A 23255-nucleotide genomic window follows, 5' to 3' on the forward strand; every position below is an offset into this window, starting at 1 on the left:
ATTTTTAGAAACTTCTTGTCATCAGGAGGTTGATGCAGGAGGATCATGAGTTTAAGGCCAACCTGGGCTACACAGACCTTATCTTTAAGATGAGCTTTCTCTACACCTGGTTGCAGTGACCATAGAGGTCTGAGAGCTGAGGGAGCCTTGCCACATGCACATGGGTCACTGTGTTTTATCAGGGCGGTCTGCACTCCCTAGAGAAGCTCGGCATGGCACTGCTGCACCTAGGAGCAGTACTGTCTCAAATGCTTTGCTGTAGTTGCACTGAAGCACCGGTTATTCCCCCATCCCCATGTAAATACTTGTTGGCTCAGCCCCTCAGGATCCATTGAGGAGGGCTTAGCTGCAGCTTCGTGCCCTGGCATCTGTCTGCCTGTCCCTTGATTACACTAGCCTTGGAATAGAGAGTCCTGTCATTTGTCATGGGACATGGGTCCCTGGCCCCTCCCATATGCTCTTACCTGCCAAAAATAAAAGTACCCTTTGCAGCCTTCCTTTACACTGAAAAGAGTGCTTCCCAAACTGCCATTGAGCTTGGCTTGGCTTCTACCAAACACTTGTGTTAACTGGTATTTTTTTTTTGAACCCCTCTGACCCCTATACTTTTCTGACCTTAAGATACGTCCACTCCCAAGTTCTCCTGAAATAAACTTCATTTAGCATCATGAGATGGTGTTGAAGCCTTTTATTTGAGGTGATTCTAGTAAAGCATGTGCTTCTGACAGCGTCCTTGGAGCTCTTGCCATTGAAGGTGACGCATAAAGATGCCAGAACACCATATCCCACTTATTGAATGGCAGGGACACCGACTTCTTTCCTCAGAAGTCAAAGGACTGGATCTTTAACCAAAGCTAGGCTACCACCTACAAGCATCTTGATGGAGTTCTGCATCGTGTGTTCTGCATCGTAGGGACAGAGTGGCAGTCTGTCGGGCATGCCTTTGCTTCAGCTGCTTCTGGTGATGCTTGAAAACCTACAGTCCTTCAGCAGTGCCAGGTACAAGAGCTCCATATTCGTGGCCAGGGACCACCTGGCATTCTACACTTAGCGTTTTTATCCTGTGCCCAAAAATAGTTGATAAGTTGGTTCAAATGCTTTGCCTGGGTGGATGACGGAGAGGAGCTCCCCCGAGAGACCATGTAGTGCTTGTCACTGAGACCTAATGCTGCTGAGCAGAGGTAACAACACTAAAGACAAAGCCAGGGAGGCAGGTACTGGGAAAGACCTACCCTGCCATGCCTGGCAACACTGTCTTGGTGGCATGGAGGGGGAAGCTCAGCTGCAGTGGTTTGTACCTCGCCTGGGCTGGGCAGCACCTCTGATCTTCCTGCCTTCTAAACTGTGAAGCAAGATGCTTAGGGACGTGGGGGGAGTGCTTAGTCTGCCCAGTGCCTGCTGCTGTGGGTTGGCAGCTCTAGGTACGTTGCCTGTTACACGGGATCTTCACAAAGCCAAGATTTAGAACCAATTTCCCCTTTGTAAACTTTAGTTTCCCCTTTTTACTTTATTTCAAGACAGCGTTTCCATGTGTAGCTCTGGGTGTTCTGGAACTCACTTTGTAGACCAGACTGACCTCAAATTAAGAGATTTGCCTGCCTCTGCCTCTTGAGTGCTGGGACTAAAGATGTGTGTGCTACTTTGCAGGGCTTAGTTTCCTCATTTAAAAGACAGGAAATCATGGGGTTTGAGAGGCTTAGCTAGTGAAGTACAAGGACCCAAGTTAGATTCCCCCACATCCTTGAAACTGGGGGAATAGCATGCTTGTAATCCCAGCACTGGGGGAGGTGGTAACAGAAGGATCCCTAGGGCTTGCTGGACACCTAGTGTGGCTGAATTGGAGGGCCCCAGGTTTAGCGAGAGACCTTATCTCAAAAAATAAGGTAGGGAGTAGGTGAGGAAAATGACCAACAGCATCCTCTGGCCTCTGCATCTGTGCACAAACAGGTCCATAAACATACACAGTCATATATCACACGTGCCAAAAAAGGGTAGGTAAATTGTACCTACTTCAAGGCACGGTGGCCAGGATTATATGTGTGTTTCTAATCTCAAGGGCTTTCACCAGACAGGTAGTGAGTTACTTTTGTAGAACATGAGCCACAGAAAGCCCGCCATGGTCTTGGAGACCGTATGTGCTCCCCTGACCTTAGTGAGGATGCTGACCTGGCTGCCTTTTGTAGCTCCTCCTCTGGACCACACAATTATACAGTGCCGCAGCTGCAGGTCTCAGCCTGGTAGCTTTTCTTTTTCTTTTTTTCTTTTTGAGATTATAATTTCAACATGTCTCCCTTCCCTTTCCTCCCTCCAGATGCTCCCATATATCCCTCCCCCATCTCCTTCAGATTATTGGTGTAAAAAGGTTGGAGTTCCTCAGTGGGTGGCACTCTGATGATAGCTCACAGGATTTTATTTCCATTTCTTTCCTCCTTCCTGCTCCTTCTCTGAGTCTTCTTGTCTCTCCCTCTGCCTGCCTTCCCTTGTACTATCTGTAGTGGATGACGGTGTCTTCCTAAAGACTCCTGTGTTGATGGCAAGTGTGCTCTTGGCATAGCCTCTACATGGGTCTCACTGCTCAACCCTGGCCCCCAGAACTCAGGGAAACACCTGCCCCTCTGTTTCTGATCTTTGGTAACGTCTTTCCTTCCTCCAATTGAGCTCTTGTTGCGAGTCCTGAAGCAGAGACAAGAGTAGAAGACGTGGAGTACATGGTACCCAACACCTTGGAGAGCTTTGGGGAATCCTTCCAACAATCTCTAAGAGGCAGAGACTGGTGGTAGCCCAGGAGACGCCTTATTGTTAAGAAGCTGGGACCTCACCAGCTGGTGACTTTTTAGAATGTCTCTCTAAGGGTTCCCTTCTGTGAAAGTCAGATGGAATGGGGTCACCACAGAAGCTGGGGTGGAAGCAGCCAGGCCCACAGCGGTAGCAGGAGCAGAGGGAATGAAATTGCGATGTCTGAAGCGCCACCACAGTCCTGAGCGTTCTCCTGTAGAGCCAAGAGGTAAGGGGCATTAGGAGTGGGCTGGTCCTCCCAACCCAAGGGCCAGCATGCAGTGTGGCTAGACACAGACACGGTCTCCAGGGTCACAGAAGAGAGGAAACCTACCTTTCTTCCAGCTTTTAGGGACAGTAAAAACTGCATACTTAGTCTTTGGGGTCTTCTCCTCATAATTGTGTGGAGTAGCCCTGACCTCCAGGGGCATCTCTAGGGGAGGTGGTTTGTGGCAGCCACACCCAGCTGAGACTGAGTAGTAAGGCCCGCAGCTCAGGTGTTAAGAAGTACCACTTGCTAAGGTCACTAACCACGTAATAGTGAGTAGTGCTGGGGTAGCCCGAGTGTGGACGGAGAGTGGAAACGCCTTGGGCCCCAGGCCCTAGGAAGTATAGATTCCCTTGGGTCCTTTGTTCCATTCTCTTCCCTTGTCTTCCCTTTCTTCCTCTCTGCTTCTTGTCTCTCACCTTCTCCCTCTTGTGGCCTCCCTGTCCCACACAAACTGACCTGGAATTCCCTTGCTTGCTTCTGCCCCCTAGCGCTGGGATGACAGGCCTGGCCAATCTAACTTCACATAAATGTGAGTGCAAGGGTCTCCCGGTATGATGGGCACATACAATTCCGTCATCAATGTCCAGACACATTCATATCCCAGGAAGTCACACACAGGACAGGCCCCTTAGTTCACAGCCCACACCTCTGGATGGAAGGCATGGCAGGATCCTGGGCGCCGCCGGGGTTTCTGGGAGCGCATCCTGTCACATTTGACAGAGGCGTTATGTGCAGAGCTCACTGTCAAGGTCACAACTCTACGTAGTTCTGGAGGTCCTGGGGGGTCAAGATCTGGGAGGTCAGCGGCCCTGCAAGCAGGTTCAGGATGGGCAGCACCCCTCGCAGGGGCAGAGGGCTGGCCCATAAGTCATCCTGTAAGGAAGGGAATGGGGGTATAGGCTGGGCTCTGCATCCCAAATCTGAGCTTCTCCATGATCCCTCAGCCACCCCCTCCCCCTTGGAGAATGTGAAGGATATATTTGACTTCTGTGGCCTCCTGAAGGATAGGAGAGTAGGCGCTGCAGTCACAGGTAAGATCTGTCACTAGGAGGAGCAGGTTGCTGCTGGGAATCTGTTGCATCACGAATGTCCTGCAGCAGAGAGGGTGGAAGGCTCTGAGTAGTAGGGGTGCAGGCCAAGGAGAAGGATTTGGGGGAGAGACCTTCTGGGGCACCTGGAAAGACATGTAGCCATAGGCAGACTGAAGCCAGTAGCCCAGTACTTATAAGGCATTCCCTCCTTTCCCAATAGCCAGAGAAGATGAAGAAGGAGCTGTCATTAACAAGCACAGGGGCCATTCCCAGCAAACAGGGATATTAAAGATAGCAGCTTGAGAGCTGGAGAACTTGCAGTTCTGAGCTTGGCCACAAGGTGGCACAATGCTCCTATACACAGCTTAGGGTAGGGGGTAGGGAAAGGCCTTTTCGCATTGGCCAGGTGTTAGAAACACAGCAGGGCCGGCTGCCACCAAGCATTTCGTATGGAGTGGGCGATGTTACACACACACACACACACACACACACACACACACACATATATCACACATATAAAGTCACAGATGTGCTCATCACAGCATTATGTGAACTTGGTATTGTTCCCATTCTGCATAGACAAAACAGGCGAGAAGGGCTACACTTGCCTACGGTTATTTAGAGCTAGATTTAGAGTCAAGCCTGTCTGCAGGAGGCCCTTACTTTCTGCCATCCCCTTGAGGTTTCCTTTAAGCCTTGAGATGAGCACAGTCAATAGCGCCAGTCCCAGGAAGGCTGCTCTGTGTGTACATAAGATGTCACACATGATAAAGAGACAGAAACCTAAATCTGTCTAACATCAGAATCTGAGGTTACGAAATAGCTGGCATGGGTCTGGGCTTCCCCAGACCTGCTAGTGGCCCTGGTGAGAAGCAAAACTGATTGAGGGAGCTCTCTAGATATACTGTCCTCCTGGGTTGGGACAGAAGTCTCCGGGCTGGTTCCTCCAAGGTTTGGAGTGGGAAGTCAGTAGGCTTGGCCTTCTAAGCCTGTCTGGATGAAGCTAGAGGTTTCTACCCAGGAGTTAGCCTGACTGGGTTCTGCTTGGAAACTATTGGTTTAGGGTGGCGATGCCCCAGAGTATGACAGCTCTGGGAATATAGGCCAAGATTCCCCCCACCCCCTGAGGTGCCATCCTTTCCTTCAGTGGACCTTCTGGTGGGTACCAGGAGCGAGAAGTTGCACCCTGACTGGGCTTGGCCGCTGCATGGGGACTTACTTCTGGCAGGCCTCACACTCGATGATCCCATTGGCCTCCTGGATAGATGTCTGGTGCACAAACACTGGGTATTCTGTGTCACAGGGGTGCAGCAGGTCCTGCTTCTTGTGCTTGTGGGCTGTGGGTGTCAGGAATGTGTGTGAGGAGGGCTATCACCTCACAGAGGTCCTAGGAAGCCCATTTGCAAGGGCAGCACCCTTTAGTTTGCTACAAGTGACCAGCACTCAGCAAAAGGCACCGCGGAGTCTAGAGGCCTCGCCCAGCTGCTGGGTGGCCTCGCCAGGACCCCTGAGATTTTTCTGCAGAGCACCCGTGGGCACCCTGCAGTGCTGCTACCCCAAAGCACACTTTGCCTCTTACAGCCCAGCAGCGACAGAAGTGTAGAGAAGGCACAAGTGGCCTGGAAACACCTGGAAGCAGAGGTGCCGACAGGGCATTGCTTTTGCAAGGTCACACAAGGTGTGAGGAAAGTCATGGGTCTCCTCAATGCCTGGACCCAGAAGCTTCCCTCACAGATAGTAAATCTAAGAGGGGAGGGCAGGCTGCAGGCTAACAATCCTTGCGGCATGGGGAAGCACCCACAACCCAGCCGGCTTCCATCCCTGTTTATACTCCTGGTCCTCAGCATCAGAGGACAGATGCCTCACACCTGGCTCTTCTCTTTCCAGGGGTTCAGACTTAGAACTGAGCTATTTTCCTGCCCCTGGGGCCACTGGCTTCATAACTCCAGTTATGAAGAGGGTCTAACCACAGAAACTTCAGGTCCAAGGACCTGCCCTGGTCAGTAGCAGCAGCTGAGGAGGCAGAGGGAAGGAGGGGACAATGTTCATATAATGAAGTCAGACAAGAAGGCAGTGGGAGCCTCCTGGCCACTGGATGCCCAGAACCCAGAGAGTTGAGCGGGGTAAGATGAGGCTGACCATCATTTTGGCCCGAGAAGCCCACATCTCCAGGACCTAAGTGTGTTTGTGTCTCTAGGCTTGTAAAGGTCAGGTGTCACCCTTTCCAGGCCAGCAGGAGTCGACAGCAGCTGAGACAAAGCTTTGTGTCAGGGCCACCATGACATGTCATTGTCTTTGGGGACTGTCCTTAGGCACAATTTCAGGGGAGGGGTGCCATTCTAGAGGACACTCCCTCAAACCTGGAGCCTTGCCGAGGCTGCTTTCTTCTCTAGGGTGACCTGGTGGCATCTCAACGACACGATAGGCTGTACCTCCCTTTCAACTATCAGAACCTCTCAAGAGGAGACGGCTGTTTCCTAAGGCAGGGCTGTACTTGTGTGGCTTGAGTTCTGGGCTTTCTCGCTTCCTCAAAATGGTGCTCTAAAGGTTTGGGGACCGCCTCCCGTCCCCAATCAAGGAGTGTCCTAGGATAAAGAAACTCAGCCTGCCTGTGCTCACTCTCAGGACACAGACTTAAAGACAAGTCCTTCACAGTTCCCCGGGGCACTGGGCGAGGTAAGCTCTCTCCGTCAGAACTACTTACAATGATGAAAGACAGCTTTGGCTGCCCAGGACCAGAGCCCAGCACAAGGTTGGACCCGGCACAGGGAAGGCACAGCATCACACGAGGACAGGATGTCATAGGGCAGTGATGATGGCACACGGAGCGAAGGTGTTCAGAGGTGAATGAGATGTCACACACAGAGGCGAGGGAGCCCGGAGTGAGGGGAAGGTGATGAGATGAGATTATGAACATGGAGCCTTCGACACCCACCCCACTGCCACTCACCCCAGGCAGAAGGTTTCTAATGAGCCTTCCAGAGTGCTGCCCACAGCTGCCTCCTGGCACTTACCCTCTGATCCTTTGTCATGCCAAGACCCCCAGGTGCCCCACTGTAGCAGGAACCTGCAGGATACAGAGCACAGTCTCAGGGGCTGGCATGTGAAGCTCTCGGGGTGCCACTGCCTCTAGCCGCCCCCTGTAGGAACCCCTCTTTCTGCTTGAGGGCATGAGTGAAGGAGGGTGTAGGGTGGGGTTGAATGCCTCTCTCCTCCCGTGGCTAGTGAACCAGGCTATCTTGTGGGCCATAGGCAGCCCCTCTTAAGGATAGCCTCATGATCTCGTCCCTGTATGCAGGGGATCCTCTCTTGCCTGTCACCTCTAATCATGACCCAGTCTTTCCCCAAAGGGAATTCTTGTTACCTGGAATCCCCTACTCCAACCCAAAACTCATGCCCCGCTTGCAGGGTACACTCCCCTTTGGTCCTGGCCTCATGGTCAGATTCCCTGGTGCAGGGAGCCCTTCCCTCCCATGACCCCTGACCCCTGACCCCTGACCGTGGTTTCTCTCCCCACTCCATCTAACCCCTACTCACAGCAGACATTCATGCAGTAGCCACCTGACCACCATCAAGGAGGCAGAGAGAGGCTGGAGGAAGAGCAGAGCTATTTCAGGGAAGCCCCGAGTGATGTCCCTTAACAGCCACCCTCCAGACCCAACCTGCCAGCCCCTCAGAAGGAGCGCCAGAGCAAAGGGACCTCAAAGACCTCCTGTAGGTCAGATCCCCACAGGTAGGATTTGGAAAACCCTTCAGGAGTCTGGTCATTTCCCATCTCTGATAGACCGGTGCTGGGGACCCCTGAAGATGTTAATGTCAGTCTGGGAGGTGAGGATGAACACCCCCCAGGACAAGACAGCCCCACAGCCACAGGGGAAGGGTGAGCATCAGAACAGGGTCCGGAATAGCCTGAGCCAGAAGGTCTGGGGCTGGATGAGAATGGGACCAGGTGACATCCTGAAGGACAGGGCAGAGAATGCGTCCCAGTAGAGGGACGGCCTGGGAGGACACTCACACTGATCAGGGCCTGGGATGCACTGTGGCGGTGATCTGGGGGCTCGCACATGGCCTGGTAGTCATACATGGTCACACTGAAATGCAGAAGCGAGCTGTGTCGGAGCCAAAACCACTCCATGCCCTGGCCTGAAGGCCTTTGGTAGCAGGATTTGTGTTGACCAGGGTCCATGTGGGTGCCCAACTTAGAAGAGTGAGCCAGAGTAAAAGCCAGCTCACACCAAAATGTCACTCCCATGCGTGGATGGCTTCAAGAACACAGACAGTATGCTTGCTGTGTTGGCCTGGGCTTTCCTCTGAGCCCTGAGCAGAGGCTGGGGAGTCACTCTGTGGGACGGCCATGCCCCTTACACCCACCTCTAGATTGGCTTCAGTCTCTGGCTCCAGAAAGGCATCTTTGGGGCCTCTCTGGGGGTGTCTGGGGTCAGACCCTGAGGGCTATCTGAGGACCAGAGAGGGGAGCATCTCACTTACCGGCTGAACACCCCCATGCTGAGAAGCTGCGCCATGAGAGCGCCATCCACTTCCCCCAGAAATCTTCCCATCTGTGAGGGGGGGGGAACCAGAGAGAGCTACCACCAGGCTGGCCCTGTAGTTGCTCTCCCACGGAATCCTTCCTTCTTCCTCGCAGCCCGCCCCTCCCCCAACTGCCCATTGCAGTCAAGGCTTTCCTAAATCATGTTGTCATCTGCAGCGGACTGTGACATCAGCCCACAGGGCGCTCCAAAAGTGGTCCAGGGTTCCTTCACCATGAGTTGGGGTTTCCAAGGAAACGAGTTTGTGGGTCCCCTTTGTTGCATGTGCTTTTTGTTGCGTGGCGTGGGGTGGTGATGGTGGTGAAGGTGAAGTGGCAAGGTTAGTGGTAGTGGTGGTGGTGGCGGTGTGTGTGTATGTGTGTGTGGTGATGGTGGTGGTGGTGGTTGTTAGGATAAAGCAGTGGGAATGTACCTTTGCCAGGCCTGGGCTGAGGTGTGCTGAGAGATCCCGCCATGCAACAGATCTAATGCAAGAGGTTTATTGAGGGAGAGGGGTGAGTGAAAGGCCTTCTTGGAGTGGAGAGAGAGAGAGAGAGAGAGAGAGAGAGAGAGAGAGAGAGAGAGAGAGAGAGAGAGAGAGAGCGCTGTGATGTTCAGAGGGACTTTTTAAAGGGGGCGTGTGCCACTTCGAGTTGCTCCAGTGGAAATGTGCTGCACCTGGTGTGGTAGGTGTTGATGCAAGCTGCTGCAAGCTGCTGCAGGCTGCTGCCATTGAGCAGAGCCCTTGATTCACAGCAGTGATGCTAGCGGTGGTGGTGGTGCTGATGGTGGAGATGTAATATGTGGTAGCAGTGATGATAATGGTGGCGGTGGTGACGGCGGTGTTAGTGTGTGATGTCAAAGGTAGTTTTCAGCATGTTCTGCCATGAGTTTTGCTATCCTGGCCTCTTCATTCAGTGGAGGAGGGTAGGAGCCTGGGATTGCCCTCTGTGTTCCCTGCCTTCTCAGCCTTAGCTGGGTTTGTCTTTCACCTCTTGGGCTCTGGCCCTCTTTGGACATCTCTACCTTCTTTGCACATCCTTTTCCCTGCCTCTAGATTTGTTGCCAAAATAATCTCAGACAGCTTGGGCTTGGGAAAGTATTAATGTCACCCCCCACCCCCAAAATAACACAGGACCGTCACTCCTCACTCACGATCTAATCAGTCGGTATCCTGGACAATTTGCCCAGCATCCTCCAAGGCCCTGCACTTGGGTGGTTATGCTCAGTTGGATTAGCTCCTGGCTATTCTAGTGACTGTGTGTTTCCCTTCCATCAGCAGGGAGCAAGATCCCTGCAGAGACTTGTCTCTACCCTTTGGCTGTTCATTGTGTGTGTGTGTGTGTGTGTGTGTGTGTGTGTGTGTAAAACCTGAAACTTATGCTCTTTAAGACAGGGAAGCTGGGTACAGACTAGGGATGGCTGAACCCAAATTCCTGTTAGCCCATCCCATTTTCTTGCTTAGGTTCATTCCTCCCCAGCCCTGCTGATCAAATGCCCGGTTCTGAGGCAGGAGATCTGACTGTAAGAAAGTACACCTTGGAAAATACTTTTGCCTCTGCAAACAAAACTCCAGGTCCTCAAACATGCCACTTAGCAGGAAGTGTCCACTGCCCTTCTTTTTGTAAGGCAGCTTCTGCAACAATGGAAGCAATGTGGCCCACAAAAAGACTACACTTCCCAGAAACCCTTGTACTGAGAGCTGGCCAATGAAATGGAGTAAAGCTCAGATGAGAACTTCTGGGAATTCACTTAAAGTGAGAGGACTGTGTTGGGGTACCCAAACTCCACTGTTGCCCTCCTATTTGGGACGTGGAATAGAAGGCAAGAATCCCCTGGCTATGATGCTACCATGAGGATGGGGATACCTGGTGCCTCTAGGAAGCCATGCTAAGCCTTGGATGCCTTGATCTATAAAATAATCTGTGATTTGCTTAAGCCAATGCAACAGGGAGAACACCATCACTAACAGATAGTTACTGTTGACTTTTGTCCAAATGAATAAGTGCCTCAGATTGAAATTCTGGACCTGAAAAGGAAAGGTTCCAATGTGGATTTTGAGTCCCTTGTCATTTCAGGACCCAGATTTTAACATGTGGCTTTACTAGGAACACAGCTGGTAAGGGGCTTCCCAAGGTACCTTACACCTGAGATTACCCATACATGGCATAGCCAACACACTAGCAGAGCTCTGGAAGATCCAAAGGCCTAGGGCTGCCTGCATTTAGTTTGGTATGAGTTTGGGATGGAGCCAGGGTCCTATGAGGTCTGCCCTGGAGCCTGGGGTTCAATAGATGGCTTAGGCAGGAAAGAATTCAGAAGTGCTCCGATTGCCTCTGTGGGATGGTTGCCCCAACGCAGGGCTGACTTTCCCGTTGTGTGGCTGCTCATCAAATACCCAGCAGTGTGCTCCTGTCTGTGTGTTCAAACTGGGCTGAGTTCTAGGCCTGTGCATCTGGTGGCCTCTTGGCCCAGCACAGCTCAGCTTACAGCTTGTCCCAGGCAGGCCCAGATGAGGAGAGAGATACTGAGGAGAGGAGCTACAGCTGACATGAATCCTAGAGCTAGCCCAGGGGTCAGCACTCCTTATCCATGGTTTCCGACAACCTGCAGGATTGGCTGTAACTCTACAAGACCCAGCCAAGTGCATCTGAGCCAGTTAACTGTTTTGAGTAGACAGAGCAACCTGGACAGGGAACTAAAAGACTCAGGTTGGCGACTATGTGTTAGGGACTTGTACCCTACCCTTGACCCCAAGACAAAGCTGGTCTGAGTTCACCAACCTCATGTGGCAGGGGTTTGGGGTGTCTTTGAGCTGGCAAAAAGCCTCTAGATTGGTGGATCTCAACCTTCCTATTGCTTCAACCCTTTTATACAGTTCCTCATGTTGTGGTGACCCCCAGCCATGAAATTGTTTTTGTTTCAAAACTGTGATTTTGTTATTGTTATGAATCATAATGTAAATATCTGTGTTTTCTGAGAGTCTTAGGCAACCCCCATGAAAGGTTTGCTTGACCCCCAAAGGAGGTGGGACCCACCGGTTGAGAACTGCCACTCTAGAAGCTAGTTTTATTTATACTTTGTTTAATTTCATAGAGGATTTGGATCAGCTTGTAAGCCTATGCAAAACATAAGATAATACAACACTTGAGAAAACGAAGGCACATAAGCTAAGCACTTAAAATAGGGAATGAAAATGTATGTTACATCAAATATAAACCTCAGAACAGACTGACTGTTTCTGTGATGTCCTGAGATCACAATTCATGAGCATATGGGTGGGGATGCTCTAGACAGAATGGGAGCAATTCAACCCAATGTGCTATCCAAGGGCCCTGGGGTCTTTTTCACTGAGGTGGCCCTTTGCAGTTATCGCAATTGGACTGGGTTGGGGGCAACGATGGGCAAGCTAGGGATGAGAGCTCTATTCAGCCTGTTGGGGACTTGCGTGGGTTCTTGATAGAAGAATAGCCTTTTTTGTTATTGCTGTTTTCAAATGGTTAGGGAAAAGATCCAAAAGGCCATTAATATTTCAAGCTCATGAACATTGCATGAGATGTTTCAGTATCCATAACAGATCCTGTTGGGACGGTGCCTGCTCACTCGTGTGTCCTCTGTCCCGGCTCGTGCTCAGTCGCCATCAGAGAGCCCAGACTCACACGGCTGATGCACCCAGGTGCTCTCTGCCCCCCCCCTCCCCCGGCTCCGTAGGCTCCCTGGCTCATGTTCTGGCATACTCTTGACCAAGCCACCTAGCTCCACTGCCACTCCTTCTGTTCATGGCCACCTTCTGACTCCTGAGCTACCAAACAGGAGACCAGGCCCCACAGTCAGTCATGACCGTATGGCATTGGGACCAGCGTATGAGTGACTGAGACACTGTTGTCTTTAGGTCCCTTCAGCCATATAGTCAACTTCTGTTTTCATCCATTTTCTGACAGAATGGACTGTCTTTGTGTGAAGAAGGGCAGGGGAGGAAAGAAAGGGAGGAGGCAGGCGGGACTGGACACCAGGGTGCCGGACTGGTGATTGGCCAGAGTTCTGGCAGTGTCCTGATTGACAGCCTAGACCTTTCCAGTAGGAAGAAACAGTAAAATCTGCTTTCTCTTCTCAGCTCTTGCTGCATGTCAAGCGGGCTATTTAAGAACTGTCCCCGGGGAGTCCTTTGGTCCCCTTCTATCTTGACTCTATCTGTGCCCAGTCTCCTGATGCTCCGGCTCTATTTCCTGTCATGTTCTGACAATTTCCACAAACCCTCAGTCCTGCTTGGATGAGGCTACAGTTTGGCTTTGGGGGGCAGAGACTACCTTGGCCAGGACCCTGGCCAGCGTCAACTCTGATCCTGCAACTCTGGTAATATTCAGGCATCTGGAGCCTCTAACTTAGGGTTGAGCCCTGACCTCAGGTGATCCAGCCTGTGGTTTTCCAGAGGAGAAAACTGAGGCCCAGATCTTGGAAGCTGCTAACTGAATTGAACATATGCCTGCTGGCGAAATTCCTCTTGGAGGTTATTCGGGGCTGTGGGCTTGTGTCAAAGAACCGCTTCAGGTGTTTGTGTTCGGGTTTGGCTCGGGGTGGAACAAGCTTCTTTTAAAAGTGTGATTTAAAGTATAATCCCTGGCTAATTTCAGGGTCTGATTTGTGGCTGAGCAGATATAAAACTGCCATTGTGACTTCCTCTTCTGTCTGAGTAGGTGGCTGGAGGGAAGGCAGGCTGCTGGGTAAAGTAAGGCCTGCACCCCATGCCCCTGCTAGCCTGTTGGCACCCTGGCTTGGTGGCAGCAGTGAAATTTTCTACAAGGGGACTCAGAAAGGAGAGGAGCACAGGGGTGGGGACAGTCCCCCTGGAGACGATGATGGTAGAAAAGGGTGGGAGGATGGGTAGGAGAGGGCAAGATACAAGCAGCAGAGGTAGGGCTCAAAGGTCCCCATGGTTGTGCGGGGGAGGGAGCGGGACACTTGGTGGCAGTGCAGCCATGCCCTCCCTGAGCAGTGTGCTTGTTGAGTGGCTCCTCACAGACATGACATGTCACATTGTAGAGAGGTCAGCTTAGTCACAGCTAACAGGGAGAAGTATTTCTGCCTTTGAATGCTGCTCTGCGTTTGTCCACTTGCTCTGTGGTTTGGATGGAGGGCAACTCCTTTCCTCCCACCAAGATTTGCTCCAAAGTGGGGTGAAGACCCCAGCTTTTGGTCTGCTTGGCTGTTGAAGATGCTAAGGGTCTTGCCTTCCCACCTCCCCTCCCCCCTCTTCTCTAAGTTCTAGCTCTTCCGTCACTTACCTCTTGGGGTCTCTGGGAGATCAGAATGAAGCCATTGTTGTCTATAAGGAAGCAATCCAGATCCTGGGGGAGAGGCCAGGACAGGAGGTCATAGCCAGGGCCGTGGCTGGCTCTAGCCCTCCTGCTCACTCAAAGGGCTGAGGAGGGCTGAGCCCTGCAGGCAGACTCAGGAAGGAGGTGTTCGGGAAAGAGGGAAATAGTTCACAGGGGGACACAGGACAGTGAACTTCCACCTGTGCCCTCCTGCAAGAGTCACTTACAGTGTCCTCGCAGCTCTTCAGGCACGGACCCTCCACAGTGCTGCACTGGAAGGAAGAGGGGACACTGTGAACAGTGTGTGCCTTTGTGGGTGCAAGTGCATGTGTGTGTGTGTGTGCCTATGTGTAGCATCATGTGAACTATGCATCTATATGTACACAATTGTGTGTGTTAAAGGTAGGCCTATGTTTGCCATGTATGTGGAGTGTTTAGATACATGTTATGCGTGGTATACACATGGTTTGTATATTCTGTGTATATGTGCATACCTGTATATGTGCAGTGTGCTATGGTTATGAAGAGTCTGTTGTATGTGGATACATATGTGTCTTGCACGAGGAAGGTCTGCCTGTGGTGTGTGTGTATGCTTGTGTGTCTGTACATACACATTGTGCAGCACATTTGTGAAGGGCCTGTTGTATGTGGAGGACCAGCCTTGGCAAATGGAATCTATGACAACAGACATGTGCACACATGTAGGTGTCTCCCAGCAGGCAGGGAACTGAGCAGCAGGCCGTGCTCTTCTGAGGACAAACACAGGCCACCTGCCTGCATGACACTAGGACATGGTGAGTGGGTTCTTATTAGTCTCCTCCACCTCTGTGGCCTTTCTACCTTTACTACACAGCTCACTGTGCCCAAGGCAGAGACCTGGCAGCCTTGAGTGAAGGAGTAGAGGGAACTTTTCCCTGAGAGGATGACTCAGGCTAGAAGGACATACAGAGGACAGTGAAGATTTCTGGTGTGTGTGTGTGTGTGTGTCCTTAGAAGGAGAGGCCAAGTGAAATTCTAATTTACTCTGTAGCAGGCAGGCTAGGGTAGTTTGGGGATAACAGCAGTGACCCTGTTTTATCCTTTGCTCTGGATCTGATAAAGGGACAGAGCATTGGAGTAGGAGGTAGAAGAAGCCCGAGATGCAGGGTCCAGAGAAGGGCAGGGAAGGCAGAAACAGAGTGGAGATGTCTCCTGTGGGACTGATGGGCCAGTTTGTGGGGACAGTCCTTCCCTATGATGCCTACCTGCTTCATGGCTGCCCAGAACTGGCGCTGGAGGTAGTCCACTTGCATCTGGATGCCCACAGCTGCAGAGAGCAAGAAAGAGGAGGGTCAAGGCCAGATAAATATTTGGGGGAGGAGGAAACAGTAAGAGAAGAAATGAATAGAATCCACTTAAAGAGAGAAAGCTTATCAGTGGCGGTGGCTGTGGGGAGAGAAACATGGGCAGGTGGGAATGATGGAGCCTTAGTCACTGGCGAAGGAAAACTAGGGCCTCTGGAATAGGACCCAGGGAATTAGAGGAGGGGATCCATGCCAGGAGATGCTCCCTGTGGGAGAAGCAATACCAAGAGATGCCCGAGAAAGGTAAGGCTCTAAGGCCAGAGAACCGTGAGGATGGCTTCCTCTCTGGTCCCCTGGGAGCTCAGGGCACACTCACTGGCTGGTGCTTCTCCCTCGACACACGTGAAAAGAGAGGCTGGCTAGAGCATTGCTTGTGCAAGATCGTGGGACCAAAAGTGGCAAGCTAAGGAGTTTGGAAACTCAGAGGCCCCGTGGATCTCAGTCCTGGTGTAACACTCCTTGGAGGCACACAGGAAGAAACCTAAGTTGTTGAAGACTGAGCCATAAGCCGACCACCCGAGTTTGCAAGGCCATTTCCCGGAGACCAGGAATGCCGCCAGCACACAAAAGCTTCCCTTTTGATGTCCCCCAACACAAGCGCCATCTGCCTCTTTGATTCCCAAATAGGTCTGGAGAACCCAAGGGGGCACTCACATACTAAGAGAAATCTGGGACAAAGAGCGACAGGAGAACTTGGGGCCAGAGAATAGAAAGAAAAGGCTGGCTATGCTGGGCAGAAAGAGAGTCCAAAGTAGGCCAACTTCTTAGTACCTAGAATAATATTAAAGGCGTTTGGGGGGCTTTGGGTGAGTTAGGCACCTTTACAGGCATAAGGGTGTTTAATCCTTCATAGACTGGCACTAGCCACATTTAGACTTCACGGGATGAGGGAACAGAGCTGAGAGCAGGGGTTCCATGTGGCTCAGCTAGGTTGCCAGGCAGGAAGTAACAATGAACAGGCTCTGAACCTCTAAGGCATAGCTCTGAGTTCTTCCCTCTGTGTCTGGCTCAGAGGCCTGGCAGGCAAAATGGCCTACAGCCTGTCAGCAGGCCTCATACATACTGAGCATGGGGAAGCTGGATTTTCCAAGGCCGCAATCCACATCTGGCTTTCTTTAGCAGTGAACTGAGATTGCCGTTGCCACTAAGCTGCAGACCCAGCCTTTTTGGTGTTTCTCATTTTGAAACGGGGTTTTGCTAAGTTGCCCACGCTAGTCTTGAACTTGTGATGCTTCTGTACAAGCATGAACTACTGTTGAGACTCAGGGGAAGAAGGTGCAAGGTTTGGATTCTAGACCAAAGCCCCCTGAAGGGCAGGTGAAAGTCACCGCAGTTTCCCACCCAGGAGGTGACCTAGGCCTGGGAGCCTGCATTTCTTGTGGCAATAGGTGATGCTGTAGCAGGTCCCAGGAGCCCCTGACCCAAAGCCTCCCTATGTAGATGGGTTTTTATAAGATGCTGGGGATGCCCTATACCTGTCCTGTCCCAAACTGTAGCCATTAATCACTATGGCTGCTGGAGACTCCATATGTGACTCCATATGGAGACTCTCATATGAGGGCCTGAGTTTTTAGTATTATTTTATCTTAATGTAAATGTGGCTAACCCCATATAGATGGCAACTTCCATGTTGGACAGTAGCGTCCTGCACTAATATGCAGTTAAAACAGCAACAGCAACACCTGAGGTCCTAGAAGGCCCCTCCCCTCCCACACAGTCTCGGGATTTCTGAGGTCTAGGAAGCCTCTGTGATAGTGACAGCTGAGCTTGAAGGTCCAGGTGACTGAAAGGGGTAGGTGGGGGCAGGGAGCAGGTAGATCCGTGGGAAACACAGATGTGACATGTCATCCCAAGTGGGCAAATGCTCTGTCCCAGCGAGTGTGGTGCTCCTCACGGTTCACCTTTCTCTCTGAGGGTGCCGGGGCCCCACTTTGCTCTCCTCCCTGTCTCATGGAGGATTACCCTGGGAGCTCATCACACACAGATTTCCTTCACCTACAGAAACAGGGCTGAACTCTGCTCCAGAGCGCTATTACAGGAAGGCGGTGCTGATACTGAGGAGAATCAGCTCCTTGGGAGCTAAGGGAGTTTATTCGACTTCAACCTCGGCTCCAGTGGTCAAAGGGTCCCAGACTGGCTCTAGTATGGGACTCTAGCTCTCTCTTCTGCAGCTCAGGGTGTGTCCCACAGACTCACACAGTTTCCAAGCTCTGTGACTCTCATATGGGAAGTCTGGAAAAGGTAGGGTTTGATTCTGCCTCAGTGAAAGCCAGGCTTTAGGGTTACTCGGGTAGACATGAGGGCTTAGCAAAGGGCAGGTTAGTGGTGGTCCCACCCACAAAGCCAGCTGTCTATCCTTTGCAGAATTTGGGATATCTCAGTAGCTTCCCGAGCCACTGTGTTACTGTGAACTCCGAAAGCATTCCCACGTGTTCAGAAGCTACCCTACCCTAGGGTAGTCTTGTATAGTCTGCATTCCAAGGCTCCTTTTTTCAGTCATTTCTATCATTCCTCTTTGTCCACCTAGGTTCTGAAGACCTTGGTTCCAAGACTCCATACAGAAATACTTTCTGCTATGGCCACAGCAGCCAAGCCAACATTCTCTTGCCCTGTGCCTTTAGGGTCCCAGATCCCCACTCTGGCCTTTCTCCATGTGACCACAGTCATCTCCCCGAAGACCAAAACCCATCGCTTCTTTACTTGACCCCATTCAGCCTTCCCACTTAGAGCAAAATTTAGACCCCTATAAACCCATAAGGCAGCCTTGCTGGTGTCTTTGGTTTCAGCCTGAATTTTCTTCCTCAAACAGGGTCAGTTCATTCATACTCCAGGACATTCTCATCCAGTGTCTTTCTGGAATGCTCCTTCCTAGAACTCAATTTGCCTATAATCAACTCAACCTCATCACCTGGCCGAGACTTCCTGCTCTCCCCAGATAAAGCTGCCCTCCTCGCCCTTGCTCTCTCTCGTATTGCTTTATTTCCTAAGTGATATGATTTGTTTATCTCACCCCATGGAGTGGGGTTCACCGAGGGCAAGCAGACTGAGCCCTGATTTTTAGATCTAGAGTCACACTGTCACTTAACAGGGTTCAGTAAATGTTTCTTAGTCAATTTGTGCCAGCACTTGACTGGGGGAAGCAGTGACCTTACTTCCGAGACTGCAAAGGTTCAGACCTTCCCAGACTCCATGTTATCATTCACACTAATCTGTCAGCTTAGAGACTGAACCCTGTGCCCCAAGTCCCTCTGTAATCCACTGGGAAATGAGAGATTTAAGTGAGAAACAAAGCAGATCTTCCTTCTGGTAAGAAGGGCAAGAGGCTGACACAGAAGTGGGAAGGGAGTGGGGGGGGGGGACAGGAGAGGGGACACACATATCGTCTTCAGCAATGGAGTCGTCCTGCCAGAGGTTCTTCCTCCCATACTCCTAGGTTTTAATCCTGCCATAGAACATTTACAGAGCTCAGCATTCAGGCCTAGTGCCCCTGTTCCGCTGGGGTGGTGGACTCTAGGAGTTCCCGGAGTGCCTGGGAGAACCATCTTCCTGGGTCACCTCCTGCTACCTGCTGTGTGGCTGCATCCGCCCAGAATTTTTGATAAGTCAAAGAGGCCAGGGTGGGAAGGCTTCCTGCGTGGTTTCCTTGGGTGTAATTGAGTGATCTTCCCTTTGTTGGGTCTGATGGGTCCCTGTTTTACACCTTGGCCTTAGTTTGTGAGGGACCTGCCATGATGGAAGGATGAATCTCAGATCTCCTTCTACCTGCCATAGTTTACCTGGGTCCTTCCCCTGTACCTGTCCTCCCCGCCTCAGGCTGCCTTCTGCCTTCCCCCCGCCCCCGCTATCTCTCCACAGGGTACTTGTGTTTTCCTCCAAGACCCCAATGCTTTAATGTCCTCTCATTCAGGCCCATAGCCGAACAGAGCACCCAGGAAGACTACAGGCAGCTGGAGCCTTAGTGGGACTATGGTGTTGCTTTGTTACCAGGAATGGCAAAACAAAGCATACACACACACACACACACACACACAGACACACATGTACCATAAGCACACACACACACAGATACACACACATGCATACACACAAGTACAGACACACACATATGTACCACAAGCACAGATATAGACACACAAATTTACCATAAGCACAGACACACAGAGAGATACACGTACCATAAGCACAGACACAGACATACATATGTACACAAGTATGCACACACACACACTCTCTCTCTCTCTCACACATACACACACACACACACACACACACACATACACACTCCCTCTGCACCTGTGGTGAACCTTCTTGGCCTATGACTAGCTGAACAGAGGCTGTGTGGGAGGGGCCTGATTTCTGCAGCATTAGCACTCAGTGAGCACCAGGGTCCTAGGATTCCAGGGCTGGAGGCAACTGCAGAAGCCCAACCCACCTGCTTAGTCTATAAAGCAGGAACTTAGCCAGAATCCAGGTTACCAGTTACTTAGCAAAAGTATAGACTTAGCCAACAAGAGGGCCTAGAACTATGGGGCATAGGGAGAGCGTAAGGTCAGTTGTCCCCAAACAGCTCACAATATAAGACAGAAAGCCACCAAATTTCTCTGTGATCAGAACCATAAAACAACCCAGAGAAAACATCTCTGCAGAGGGGATGTTGGTATGTTGGTGTTAAATTTACTTGTGTGTGTGTGTGTCCATCCATTCCCAGGACAACCTGTGGGAGTCTGTTATTTCTTTCTACCATGTGGCTTCTGAGGGCATCAACCTCAGGTCATTAGGCTTGATGGCAGGTACCGTAACCTATGAGTAAAACCATCTTGCCAGCCTGAAGCTGAGTTTTTAAGTCGAGTTGGATCACTGTGGGCAGAGAGCACCATGCTCCTGTAGGGCCTGTTTTCCTGAGACAGGAGGTGGGAGTGTGTTAGGGCAGTGGCAGCTTGTCTTGTTGGAAGGGTAGGTGCAGGGGACTTCAGAGTAGATGGGGACTCACGCAGCTCTCTTGGATAGCAATCCTGAATCAAGAGGCTTCCAGCCCTTGGCCCCAGCCCTGAATATAACATGGACACTGAGACACACACCTCTGCTGTGTCACCTACAGGCTAGACCATCTGCCGGACAGACAGACTTTCAGAATGTAAAGGAATGAGGAGGGTTTCATGCTACAGGTGGGGAAGGCTGGCTATCTTAGCCCCTGGCTCAGTTTAGCTTTGGATGGAACACTGTCCTGATGAACAAGTTTGTTAGACAGGCTTTGTCTCTACCCCAAGAGGCCTTTGCATCCTTGGATGCAGCTTTCCCCTTCACATGTCTGACCATCCTTTAGACCAGCAAGAAGCTGGCTCCTCCAGGGTTCCCTGTGGGCATCCAGGCACATGGTCTCTGTGCTTGTCAGGCATCTCTCCCTCCAGGCAGCAGCTGTCTACTCTGACACCTTGTTCTAAATAGTCCTGGCCAACGGTGGTCACATCTAGAGGCTCAGCCCCCTGTTCCCTCCGCATCGCCGAGGACCCTCAGGACTCTTCTTGCAAGAGAAGTCAGGCTTTAAAGAGGGGGCTCTGACACAGGAGACACCTAATGTCCCATCAGGTCTGGGATCCAAGTCAGTCGGTGAAGCTGTGGTCTGGGTACTGTACTCTTTGGAAGATCCTGCCTTCCAAACGGACAGAGGTGGCCGCTAGTGAGAGTGCTGGGTGGTGAGAGGAGGCGCGGTTCCTTTGATCTGGGGCAGGGGTGATTCACCCACAACGCTCTCCTGCTACCACAGAGCTCCGCCGACCGATGCGCGTGCCCGCTATCGCAGAGGCGCCCCAGCTGTCACTCCGCTGCGCGCTCTCCTCCCTCGGCTCGCTCACTCGCTGTTGAGCACGCGCGCTCTGCTCCCTCTGCCTCTCCCCCTCTTCGGTCTGTCTTCCTCCCGCCCGCCCTCCCTCTTTCGCTTCAGTTTGTCGCTGACCCCGCAACCCCCTCCCCGGCAGCGGCAGCTCAGTCTGCGGGTCCGCCTCCTTCACAGGCGCTGCCCAGGCTCCCGCTGCCCTGAACCAGACCCGACATCCCCGCGTTCTGCCTGCCAAGCTGCCCGTGTCCAGCTACCTGGTCTGAGCATCAGGTCCCAGTGCAAAAAAGGTGAGTTGTGAACAGCTTCTGGGAGAGAATGGGTCGGCGCCAAAGGAGGTTGGCCCGAATATGGGAACTAGGGTCATCTACGTTGGGCCACCTGGCCCGTCAGGGTTAGCAGGGCTTCCTTCCTAGGGCAGTTGCTGGGGTGGGGTGGGAGACCAGACACCCGGGCAACCCAAAGGTACAGAGCATTAGGAACTCTGACCCCTCCGTGCCAGGGACATAGCTGTGCTTTCTGTTAAGGAGGGGGTAGGGAGGAGGGGACAGGGAGGAGAGCAGAGCCGGTGCCACATGATGGCCCCGGGTAGCATAGAAATGTCCCTGCAGCAGGAGGAGCGGCCGCAAGCCAGAGGAGGGGGAGACAGCTTGGGTGTTGGAGACAGGCTGGCATACAGAGAGGCTTGGAATGGGACCAGAAAGTGGAGGACCCCCCTGAGCGAGGCAAGGGCTGGACCTTTATACCAGTTGCTCTGGCTCGGTTTGCTGGCCTTCAGGTAGCTGTCCTTGGGCAAGGGTGCAAAGGAGCCCTTGCTAGTTGGAACAGTCTTTGCAGTCCTGATGGAGCCTTGCTGGTGGGGGTGTGGCTGGGAGTGAAAGAAGGGGTGTCTGGTAGTTCTTCCTTACAAACCCAGGCCGTGATTTTAGCACACTGGAGGGCTAGACAAACCAGGAACATGAGATGCTTAGGTGGCCCACCACTGCATAACGGCCTTTGCAGCAGGTGGGCCAGACGCCTTAGGCGCACTGGGCACTCGGTGTAGGGGCAGTGCACAGCCAGGTCACATTCACCTGGCTGCTTGGCTCTCATGGGCACGGATGCCTGGCTTGGAGCAGGACATTGGTTTTCAGGAGCCCCAGGCCCATTTCATAATGCTGTATTCTGCCCAGGAATCTGCAGTTCAAATTCCTGTATGGCCGGCAGGTCTGGGGCTGGTCTCTGATTGGTTGCTCTGCCTCCCACCCCCAGCTGTCTGCATTCCAGGGTGGTGGTGGGGATGTTGGCACCAGGCTGCCAGGGTTTGTTGGGCATTGCCTTGTGTGACTCAGATTGACAGGCCCACAGCTTAGATAACTACAGCAGGTGGGGGGAGGGGAAGGAGCCGGCATGTGGCCCTGGGCGGGGGAAGTCCAGCTGGTAGGGAAATCCAACATCAGCTTCCAAGCTGCCAAGAAGAGCCCAGCGCTCCCACCCCCACCTTCCCACTGCAGGAGGGCTCCGTCTCTGCCAGAAGAGGGAACCAGGGAAAGCCAGGCAGGGCAGGCAAAGAGGCGGGCTTCTTAAGCCCCCTAACTGTGTTCTTTGAGGTTTGGCTAGAGGATATATCTGCTTGCAGGACAAGCGTACCCTCTTCTTATTTCTCAAGTGTGAAGACCCAGAGCCAGGGTCTTGCTTTGGTCAGGTGGGTGGTGAGAGAGGGTGTGTGTGTGTGTATGTGTGTGTGTGGTGTACATGTGTGTGTACAATGCTGGGAAGAGGAAGAGGTGAAACTTGGGTGTGCAGTGGGTGATCTGTCTTAGCTCCTGCCCAGGGAGGCAGTGAACCATGGGAACCTTCTGGGTCCTCAATGGACTCTCTGGCTTCCCAGAGCAACCCTGGTGTATGCTGGGTGACTCAAGGACCTTCCTGTTCTCTTCCCAGGGTTTCTGTTAGAGGCAGGGAGAATTTGACAAGGAAATGTGGCTCAAGAAGCTGGAAGTGAGAAGGCAGTGTGCTGGGAGGAACCTGGAGGAAGGGCGCGTGGCTGTTCCAAGCAGACATCTAGCTGGGGGGGGGGGGTTAGAAACTGCTTCACCGGGTAGTATTTGCTTAGGGTAACCGATGAGGAGATGTGGGGTACTTCCTAGAAGGGCCTTATGGCCAGACTGGTGACAGC

General features: G+C 52.2%; 1 protein-coding gene across 3 annotated transcripts in view; it reads right to left on the minus strand.

Annotated features, from left to right (window-relative positions):
* Nucleotides 1-2884: 2884 nt before the first annotated feature.
* Nucleotides 2885-23255, minus strand: part of Cacna2d4 (calcium voltage-gated channel auxiliary subunit alpha2delta 4) — a 101388-nt gene continuing 81017 nt past the window's right edge. For 2 of the 3 annotated variants that reach the window (XM_038319746.1, XM_038319747.1), the window contains 12 exons: nt 15166-15227; nt 14149-14193; nt 13889-13951; nt 8566-8636; nt 8093-8168; nt 7615-7667; nt 7092-7144; nt 6782-6802; nt 5297-5414; nt 4025-4137; nt 3693-3775; nt 2885-2989 (listed from right to left, as the gene is read on the minus strand). In XM_038319746.1, coding sequence (XP_038175674.1) covers nt 2885-2989; nt 3693-3775; nt 4025-4137; nt 5297-5414; nt 6782-6802; nt 7092-7144; nt 7615-7667; nt 8093-8168; nt 8566-8636; nt 13889-13951; nt 14149-14193; nt 15166-15227 — 863 coding nt within the window. Of the gene's footprint in view, nt 2990-3692; nt 3776-4024; nt 4138-5296; nt 5415-6781; nt 6803-7091; nt 7145-7614; nt 7668-8092; nt 8169-8565; nt 8637-13888; nt 13952-14148; nt 14194-15165; nt 15228-23255 lie in introns of those variants that run through there. The other variant, XM_038319748.1, reaches the window with a different exon arrangement.

Source organism: Arvicola amphibius, chromosome 2 (genome assembly GCF_903992535.2).
Source record: "Arvicola amphibius chromosome 2, mArvAmp1.2, whole genome shotgun sequence".
NCBI classification, from domain to species: domain Eukaryota; kingdom Metazoa; phylum Chordata; class Mammalia; order Rodentia; family Cricetidae; genus Arvicola; species Arvicola amphibius.